Consider the following 10,388-nt stretch of genomic DNA (forward strand, 5'->3'; position numbering starts at 1 on the left):
GGCGTGGCCGGGGGCGGGGCCTGGGCAGCCAGCAGGGGCCGGGGCGTGGCCGAGGGCGGGGCTCGGGCAGCCAGCGGCGGGCGGGGGCGGGGCCGAGGGCGGGGCCCGGGCAGCCAGCGGGGGCCGGGGGCGGGGCCTGGGCAGCCAGCAGGGGCCGGGGGCGTGGCCGAGGGCGGGGCCTGGGCAGCCAGCAGGGGCCGGGGGCGTGGCCGGGGGCGGGGCCTGGGCAGCCAGCAGGAGCCGGGGGCGTGGCCGAGGGCGGGGCCTGGGCAGCCAGCAGGGGCCGGGGGCGGGGCCAGGGGCGGGGCCTGGGCAGCCAGCGGGGGCCGGGGGCGGGGCCGAGGGCGGGGCCCGGGCAGCCAGCGGGGGCGGGGGCGGGGCTCTCCCAGCCCCGCCGGCGGCCGCGCGTCCCCCCCTCCCCGCGGGGCCCAGGGCGCGGGCTGCGGGCTGCAGGCTGCGGGCGGCTACTTGCAGGTGTGCACGTCGGTCATGCTCTCACAGCGCCGGCAGCGAACGTAGCAGCACCAGATGAACTTGCACTCGCACCTCTCCACGTGCCTGACCACGTGCGTGTTGTAGCCGCGGCCGCAGCACAGCAGGTTGCAGCCGCCGGCGCCCTGGGAGGTGCGGTTGCACTCGCGGCCCCGCGTGCCCGGGATGCCCAGCTTCTTGTCCTCCACGCAGTAATTGGGGGACTTGTTGACGTACAGCAGGTCGTCCTTGCGAATGGGGATCCGCCTCTGGTCTTTGTCTCTCCTGCGCATCTTCCGCTGCATTTTGTCTGAGATCTGGATACTGTTTTCGTACTTGTCCTTCAGCAGCCGGCCGATCTTCTCGAACGAGGACATGGTTTTCCAGCAGGTCTTCACGGCGCAGGAGCCCGAGACCCCGTGACAGCGGCAGTCCACCGACATGAGCTTGGCGACAGCCTGCAAGCGGCGGGAATGGACAGGGGTCACTCGCGGGGCACTGGCGGGGCCTCGCCCCTCACCCTCACCCCTGCGGCCGCCCGGGCGGGGAAGGGCCTCCGCAGGTGCTCAGGGTGCTCCCGCCCTGCCCTGCGCTGACCCCCGCGGCTCGCAGCCCCCGGCCTAGGGTGGGCCAGGCGGCTCCTGTCATCAGGGAGTATCAGAGGCAGCCCAGGGAGGCCGCGTTTATTCCTTTTCGTTTAATTTTGGCTGTGAGAGGATGTTCGTGCGACCTCTGTGCTCCCGAGGCCATCACCTGCACTCGGGGTGTGACTCACCGACCAGCAGCACCAACCTCACTTGGGAGAAAGGCAGATTCCCAGGCCCCACCCCAGACTCTGCGTTAAAAGGAGACTCCGGGGTGACTCGTATGCACGTGAAGATTTGGGGGGCAATGGGAGGACAGTCGCCCCGGACGCACAAGTGCGATATAGAAGCATCTGGGTGGGTAGCTTTACCAATAACTGATGCTCCAACCCCCAAGAGTCTGATTGAATAGGCCGAGGCGGGGTCCAGGCCGTGGCCCCTCCGTCCGGGGTCTCAGATGACCCCGGTGGGCATCCGAGCATGACATCTGTGGAACTGAGCACTCTCAGGTTCATCACAGTCTACCGTGGGCCTGGGGGTGGGGGGGACCATGTTATCCTCTGGTCACAGGCCACGTGAGAAACCCTGACTAATCAACTTAAGTTGGTCAAAAGGAGAAGGGGCTGGAGAGTGTGGTTGCTCCCAGCACATTCTTCCCCTCTTCTGGAAAATTAATTCGAAACATATGTCCTACTCTTGATGGATCAGTAGCACCACCCTAACCTAGAAGAGGGATAATAGATGTATGTAATTTTTCAATTCCAAGCGCTGACTTTGGTTTATTCAGACTCAGGAATTAAATGAAATTACATAGATCTGTAGGAGCCCCCTGCCTGGCCCACATCCGAGTCTGAATAAATGTCCCCTCTCCCTGAAGAAGAAGGTAGAGGAAGAGCAGAGAGAAAATTGTAAAAGGGGGCTAACAGGGCAAAAGCAATACAGAGGTTTCAAGAATTTCAAGGTTCTCATCTGTTACGCACCAGGCTGGTGAGCACAGCTTCCTTCAATCCCCAGAGGATGGCAGGGCAGATTAATAAATCGCCAGGACTAGCTACCGCGCTGACTGTTCTGTCAACATGCTGGGTAAAATGAAAAATTGATCTGTCCACTCGGTAACTTGGAAATTACGTGTGTAATCTCACCAAAGAAGGGGAAAACCTCGCGGCTTAAGTTCCACTTACGGTTCTTATCAAAACTATAAAATGACAGGGGTCTACACTTTGCCATTTTAAACTAAACCCGACGCTGACATGTTTGTGGAATGTTATGTTCCCTAACAAATGAAAGTTTCTGAACCATCTAGTGAGACGGAGGATTCCGGACGATTTATAATATCTGCAACCTTGGGCGAGAGCATATGGTATTGATTTGTGCAATATTCGATACTTCTTATTAGTGTTTAGAATAATAAACGGGATACTATTTAAACCCCGTCCTTTATAGAACAGAGCACATATGCTCTTTTTGAATTCACAAAACCGAGAAGCAAGTAGCTGGGTCTATATTGTATATAAGGGAAAGACAGACCCTTCCAGGCAGGCAAAAGATACCTTCCGAGGATATGAAAGCGATTCAAAGAGTATGGCACAAAAAAATAAAGTATGGCACAAGGGCTTATTTGCTTAAATTTTCGGCATTCGATATTCACAAATACTTCAATTCTTTAAAATGTCTCCAGGCAAATAAATGTTCAAATGAACGCCACCTTCCTACATTTGTTCAGATTTTAAGGGCTCAGCGGATAGGAGAAAAAGAGCTCGATGAGTACTAGGTAAGAACAAAACAAATTGTCCGAAGAAAGCCAAAAATCTAAGCATGTCTGTTTGTGTATTTAAACCTGATCAGCATTCCTCGCAGTCATCGCTTAGCGATTTAAAGCTGCCTCTCGCTCGGGATCTCACTGCGGGGCCGACTTCTCCCAGTACAGACATCACGAATGGTGTTGCCAACTGGCGGGAGGCAGCGTAGACGCTCACCAAATACTTGTTAGAGTTAGGCCAGCTCACTCGAACGGATTTAACTCCTTCTCCGTGGGTGACCTGGATCGGAGGGAAGAACTAGAGACCACCTTGAACCAAGGAGTCACGGCCGTGGGAGTCAATGGTAGGGGGACCTCGGTCCTGCTGGGGTTCTCCTCTCGCTGCTCAGCCCGCAGCACGGTTGGTCCCCAGGGACACGTGACGTCACAGGTTGGATGGATAAAAAGAGACCCCGATTTTCAAATCTGATGAAACCAACCTGTGGAATGTGGATCAGAATATGGGGAAGATTTTCCTGCCATAGGAACACTAAGATCTTTTAAATACCTGGAGTAGATTACATTTTCCAGGGATGATATTTTTCCGTAGTATTCTGTTACCTTTCGATTCCATTATCTTCTTGCGCTTAACAAGAAGTATAAAAATAGTATTTTTACCATATATATTTTATCATATAAATATTTTATCGCATATATTTTATTTTATATATGTTTTTACCATGTATGTTATCATATATATAGCCTGGGACAGAAAGACAAATAAACTACAAGGAGAAGCATGCCAATAACTTGACATGCAATTTAAATGATTATAGCCCCAAAAAACTCTAAGGGAGAAACTTGGACAAATAGAGATTAAAATAAAGCAATGTAATTACCACTAGGAGAATGTGATGAAATGGAGAGTTCAAGGGTGGATCACTCTCTCTCTCTCTCTCTCTCTCTCTCACACACACACACACGGTTTAAGTGCAGAATTTAAGTGTTTCTCAGAGCACCTTCGCATCAATTATTTTCCTTGATTTAGTTTTATGGGAAGAAATACCTCGCCCGCAGTAGGTCATTGATGAACATGTACTTACATATTATCCCAGTTTTACCAAAAAACAGACAGCGTGGTTAAGACACTCGTATCAGGAAAGTTGGTGACATACGATATAAAGTCTTTATATCCAGCAGGAGAATTTCGGTAGAAGAGAGAAAAATCAAAGTGGAAAAATGGAGTATATTTAAGGAAATTGCACGAACACTGCACGAAAAGGTACGTTCTGGAGCCGTGTGGCTGGGATTCTTAATTAACGTCAAGTAGCCATTCTGAGCTGCGGTGATAGTCTTTTCCTGCTAACAGGAGAAGAAAGAGGGGAGCAACCGTCTGAGTAGCATGTGGTTATGAGAAAATTCTTTTCTCTACTCCAGTTGAGTTGTTAGGGTTTATAACGATATTAACAGAGGAATGTTTTGTGAACTATTGCAAACAGATGTGCACATTTTGGAGGAATATTTTTGAACTATGGGAGAGCAATTAGGAGGGTAGCATTTAATTTTCTGGGCTCTTTGTGTTAAGTTTTGGTTTGATAAACTCCTAATGAGCTGAACTAGGAAAGACATACCCGTAACTCTTGACGTAAATATAGGAACTACTTAAGACCTGGGCTACGGCGTGAGTGGTGCCACCATTTTGGCTCTGAGGTAACACGGCGGGCAATGATTGTTTCCCAGTCTATTGCTTTATCCAAAGTTTACAGAAGTGACCCAAAAAACTGTTGTGGAACATTTTGTTACGAGCAGTTCATTTTGTCAACTATCAAATGATCTGGTTAAGTTTTTAGGGAAGCTGTGACATAAGGTTGGATGGTTGGATGTGGAATTCCTACTCCTCTGACCCATTTTGTCTCATTCAGTCCAAAAATATATCTGAACCTGCTGAAAGGCAAAACACTTATGTGTTGTTCAAGTACTTATAAATATTCTTGAAACAGGTCAATGAACATTTGGGGTTGGGCCCTTCCCACTTTTTTGAGTTACTCATCATAAAACAAATTATGGGGTAGGGAAACTTAAAAGTTTATGAGGTGGACATGGGAAGAATGGAAATATTTTAAGCACACCAAAAGAAATACCCATAAATATTCCAAGTCACATTATTCCCAGAAGTTCTGCCCCTGGAAGACATCACATCATTCTGTTAGCCAATCAGCATTCAGCAACATTATTCTTGGAGTCATAACTTTAGGAATGGTGTCAGAAACCAAGTGGGAATCAGAGTACTTAAGGTCAGCGGTTAGAAAGTCATCTATCCTGCTCACAGCACTACTAAGCGCCAGTACCCACATTTCTCTGAACGCTTTCCTACATTTTGATTTTGGGATTTTGAGACCAGGAAAATCGACTCAATTGAATGCAGACCTTGAACTTTACCCAGAAGAATATGCCTATTCGATTAAAATCCTAATCGCCAATCTTAAAAAAGGAGTTGATGGTTCACCCATGTTAGATAATAGCCTGCAAACTTGGTTGGTTTTGTTGTTGCTGTGGTGATGATGGTGGTGATGGGGGTGGGGGTGGGGGTGGGGGTGGGGGTTGTTTTTGGCCACCAGTGGAAAGAAAAACACAAAAATGCTTTCAGTTGTAATACTTTCTGAAAAAAGACCAGCCAAAACACCGGTCCAGGTAATATTTTGTGATATTTTAAGATTGTATCTAGACCAACGAGGAACAAAAAGATTCGGTAGAGAGAACACTGACTTTTGAACAAACTGTATGTATACGTATAGGCTGAATTATTTTCTGCATTATTAGCATAATAGCAGAAACCCCAGTAATGTGAGAAGATTGTTTTTGCCAACAAACACAGTGGATTAAAATTGAGGCTAAAGAGTTGCATGTTTTTAATAAACTCAGAATATAAATAATAGTTTAAGATCAAATAGTTACAGAGGCAAATATTGCTACTTAATTTGAAACAACACACAAGACAGAATAAAACTAAATAGCTGCCTAATGATACCAATAAAAAGATGAGCGCTTCCAAGCTTCTCACAAGTTTGGGGATAAGCATTCTTCAAGGGAATTAATTATGACATGAATTTCCAAGTTCTGTCCTCTAGTTAAATTTTTAAAAATCTCTACCAAATTATTTGAAGAATGACTAAAGAAGATTTAAGATCCAAATTGATAATAAATATTCATTTAATTGTTTTTTTGTTTGTTTTTAAAATATACTAATTTGACTAATTTGACTTATTTTAATGGCTTTCTCATTTTAACTCTAGAGTTTTAAAGAACATGTTAAAAAATGTAAAACTGTATTTAACCTCTTTTATAGTCGTGTGTTAGAAATAATTTTAAAAATCCTTTATCGGAGAATATTTAAATTGAGGCAGAAACCCATTCTTTGAATTCTTTTTTCCTGCAAAACTTTAAGGAGAAGGGACATGTGCATACCTGTGGTGTTAAACAAGAGTTGCTTTAACGTGCTCAGTTACACTTTAAAATTTCTAAACAAAAATATGAAAAGCCTACCCAGCTATTTACTGACCTCCCTAGTTCCTATTTTGCTATTTAAAAGCAATATTCAAATTGAACTGAAAATTTAAATTTGAATTGAAGTGTTCCGGTGATAATAACATTCATGGAGTTTTCTGGTTTTATTCTAAACCGGAGTGCTTAAGTAAAGAAAGCTGGCTGAAACTTGCACCTATTCAAAGTGGGTTCCATTTATTCACTTTCCAAAAAATGTAAAACAAATGCAACATACAACTTTAAATATTCCTGACTCAGATACTTGTTTTAATTTATTTCAGGAGACTGAGGCAGATTGCAATGACCGCTTTGGGACTTTTACAGATTATTGGATATTTACAATAATATAGGATACGTGCTGATATTCCTGTCCTGGAGAGATTATTACGGCATAGAAAATGTCTATCTATAAAAACGTTTTGACCGTTTTAGGAAAATCACTACGAATTGCCAAGTAATTCAGCTATGTTGCAGAACTCAAACTTTATTGTGTCAATATTCATTAAAATAAACGTATAAAAGTTAAATTAAGCTACAAATTTATTTCATTTTAAGAAAATTTAGTATGAAAAACCAGAATTCATAAAAGAGGTTCATTAGATGGTGGTTCTTTAAATTTGTCTACCCCTCAATCTTTAATATGTATTTAAATTATCCATACGTTTTATATATCTATAGCTTCTTTACACTTATCTGGATTGATCGTTTTGTAACAATGTATCTATTTCATTTTATAATAAAACAACGAATCCTCTTTAAAAAAAAAAAACCTTTGTTTTACCAAAATGTTAGTTAAAAGATGTGTATTCCCGGACGTATTCAAGAATGTTTGCTAGAGAATGTAAGGACAAATTGGTAACATGTTTAGGAGCCACTGCCCACTAAAAATAGATTTTAAAAGATCAAAATTCAAATTTGGGATGGAATCTTATTCAGTCCCATTAGAAAGGCAGATGCTATAGATCTTATTCTGGCTCTCTCACTAACCAGCTCAGGGGACGGAACAAAATGACCCAAAAACGTATGTGTACATCTATTATTTCATAATTCAGTGCTCTGGGTATACAAAATACAAAATCACCAATAGAGCCTATAATGAGATTCAACTCCTATCAGATGGAGGAGGACTTAAACTAAATCAATGCAAACGTTACACACATACAATAAACACGTATATATTACACATATGCATGACACGTATATTTCTTAGACTGCAAATGTATGTTTTTTAAGTCATCTGGACTGATTCACTCAGAAGTGTCATCCCAGTGTTATTTACCTAAAGGCATGAGATATCATTCCACTTTCTCATACATACCTGCCTTCCAGCTTCGTTGTTGTGCAGGTTCATTGCTAACAGTACTTTGCTTTCTTTTCCTGTGGTGTTTCTGATGGGGAAATCTAGGAACTTTCTGCTGAACCACATGCCATACTGGACATCATCAGAGCAGCCCCCCCAGTGCCAGCCTTCGCTCGCTGAGCCACCGTTCTGTAGGGTGGTGTCACAGGAGCACTCCGTCATGTTGCCGGCACTGCATGACCTGGTCACAGAATGCACCAGGCCTGCAGCCATCACAGCATAAATAAATGCTGTTTCCTTGGTGCCTAGAACAAAACATAAATTGCTGAATGAAAGAGCCGTATCTCTGTCTGGTTTTGTCCATAACAAATCTTCCTACTTATCCTCTCAGCAGGGAAGTGATTTTTCGATTGCTTTTGATAGACGCTTTAAGGAGCGTGTATTTATAAAGGACAATTTCAAATTGTTTTAGTCTTTTAAAAAGGCGACATTAATTTTCAGTATTCCACTCTGGGGGGGGGGGGAATTTTTATATATTGCATATCATAAATTGTCCTTAGAATCATCTGCTCATTTAAAACATTTGAAATGGATGCCAGCACCCCGTTAGTGCTTAATAGACAACAGAAGTTCAAATCCGTATTGAATTTAAATAGAAATTCAAATCCGCGTTGAATTTAAAATCCTTTGCATGGATACGGCAAATGGTAACACGATGCCCCAAAAGAGTCCAGATTACGTTTATCTTTAAATTTGAAATGTGTTTTCACGAAACACACGCCGAAAAATCTGCTGTGATTTTTTGTTTGTTTGTTTGTATAAATAATACGTATCTCAACGCAAATTAGAGTTAAGTAAAGGCCAAAGCGGTCAGTAGATGTCACAGTTTACTTTCATATCAAAGACTGGTCTTTTTTCTTTTCTTTTTTTTTTTTTTTTAAGGCTGCGTTATAAATAACAATCACACATATTAATACAAACACTTAAGTATTTTATATGATAGCAGCTAATCCTCTTACAGGCTTAAAGACAGTGAAAGAATCGAAACGTCGCCAGAAAAAAATAAAAAAAGAGTCGTCATGGAAGATGATCGAGTATGGATGGATGCAGCACACCTGCAATAAGGCTTGAGCTACAACGTCTGCAAATTACAGTCCCATTAGGACATTAGTGAAAGGGACTGGAAGAGACTCAGCAGGTGACCTTTTTGTCCCTTGGGATGTGAGGAGCGGGGTGGGTCGCAGGCTCCCGGGCTGGGCCGATAAACCTTTCCAGCGGCTGACGGCCTCGCCTTCCAGCCGCTGGAACTTTTCTTCATCTTTTCTCTCCGCCTCCTCGTTTCTCCGTCCTCTCCCCTCCTTGTTCCTCTCCTTTCTTTTTCCTTCTCCTGGGCCTTCCTCCTCCTTCCTCCGTCTCCCTCCTGCGGGGTCGGGGCCCCGGGGCAGACGCGGGGTGGGGGTCGCGGGCGCGGACGGCAGCAGCGGGGACCCCTGCGGCGCCCGGTTCTGCGGCTGCGGGACCGCAGGGGGGGGGCGGGGGGGGGGGCGGCCAGGTGTGTCCTGCGCCCCCCGCCGGGCGCCGCGCAGCGTCCCGGGAGCCCCGCGGGGGGCGCACCTGCAGCTCCTCCCGCACGCGGCCCGCGGCCCCCGCTCGCCCTCCCGGGGCGGCCCCCCCGCCCGCGCCCCGCGCCCCGCGCCCCGACTCACCGCTGCTCAGCTCGTAGCCGAAGAGGGGGCCCGCGCCCGGGGCGGGGACGGGGGCGGGGGCGGCGGCGGCGGCGGCCAGCAGGCAGTTCCAGCGCTCGTGTCGGAACTGGCTCCGGCACTCCTGGATGCCCAGGCGCGCGCCCTCGCCGATGCTCGGCAGCAGGTGGGGCTTCCGCCGGCACAGCTCCTGCTGGCGGCCGCTCAGGGGCAGGGCGGCGCAGCCCAGCTTCTCGGGGGCCCCGAACGGCGCGACGCCCAGCCACCTGCGGACGGGCCGCGTCAGCCGCCGCACAGCCCTCCCGCCCCCGACCCCCGACCCCCGCCCCGCAGAGAGCCGGCCGTGCGCCCGGACCCCGGCCCCCGACCCCGACCCCGACCCCGACCCCGACCCCGCCGGCCCTGCGCCCGGATCCCCGGACCCAGACCCGGACCCGGACCCCGAGCCCGACCCCCGCCGCCCGCGCTCACATCCAGTCGCCCCGGGCTCCGCCGGGCAGCAGCGCGAGCAGGGCTGCCCACAGCGCGCACAGGCGGGCGGGCCCCGGGAGCGCCGCTCCGCCCATGGCCCCGCGCCCCGCAGCCCCGCGCTCCGCTCCGCGCCCCCCGAGCCGAGCCCGAGGCGGTCGCGCGCTCTCCCTGCAGGCGGCCGAGGCCAGGCGAGCGGCGGCCTCCCCGCGGGGGGCGGCGAGCGGGGCCGTCGGGCGGCGGGCGGCCGGGGTCGGGGAGGAAGTGCCCGCGCGAGCGGCGCCTCCATGGCCCCCGCCCCGCCCCCCCGCCGCGGCCGCGCCCCGAGCCCCATTGGCCCCGCACCCCGTCCTGCCGGGCCTCGGGCTCCCATTGGCTGCGCGGCCTCCGCGGGGGGCCGGGCCGCTGCCCCGGACGGCGCGTCCGCACCCTGCGCGCTGGGCCCGGGGGCGCCCCGACCGGCGGGAGGGCGGAGGGCGGAGGGCGGCGGGGGCGCCCCGGGAGGTGTCTGGGGCCGCCCCGGGGTCCCTGCGCCCTGGCGCCCCGGCGGAGCGGCCGGAGAGGTCCCTGCCCGGCTCCTT

General features: G+C 49.3%; 1 protein-coding gene across 1 annotated transcript; it reads right to left on the minus strand.

Moving 5' to 3' along the window:
• Positions 1-380: 380 nt before the first annotated feature.
• Positions 381-9,905, minus strand: WNT16 (Wnt family member 16). The gene is made up of 4 exons (XM_077855944.1): positions 9,811-9,905; positions 9,343-9,605; positions 7,655-7,941; positions 381-929 (listed from the first exon to the last, which is right to left on the minus strand). Exons 1-4 carry the CDS (start codon positions 9,903-9,905, stop codon positions 465-467), a joined length of 1,110 nt encoding a protein of 369 aa, XP_077712070.1. The 3' UTR covers positions 381-464.
• Between the last annotated feature and the right edge of the window lie 483 nt (positions 9,906-10,388).

Source organism: Canis aureus, chromosome 18 (genome assembly GCF_053574225.1).
Source record: "Canis aureus isolate CA01 chromosome 18, VMU_Caureus_v.1.0, whole genome shotgun sequence".
NCBI lineage: Eukaryota > Metazoa > Chordata > Mammalia > Carnivora > Canidae > Canis > Canis aureus.

What these genes read in the sequence shown, in the direction of transcription:
- WNT16 (XM_077855944.1), bottom strand. Translation starts at nt 9,905, where the DNA reads ATGGGCGGAGCGGCGCTCCCGGGGCCCGCCCGCCTGTGCGCGCTGTGG. An exon ending in CGGCTACGAGCTGAGCAGCG is followed by an intron (nt 7,942 to 9,342) that starts GTGAGTCGGGGC and finishes GTTTTGTTCTAG; the next exon opens with GCACCAAGGAAACAGCATTT. An exon ending in ACAACGAAGCTGGAAGGCAG is followed by an intron (nt 930 to 7,654) that starts GTATGTATGAGA and finishes CGCCGCTTGCAG; the next exon opens with GCTGTCGCCAAGCTCATGTC.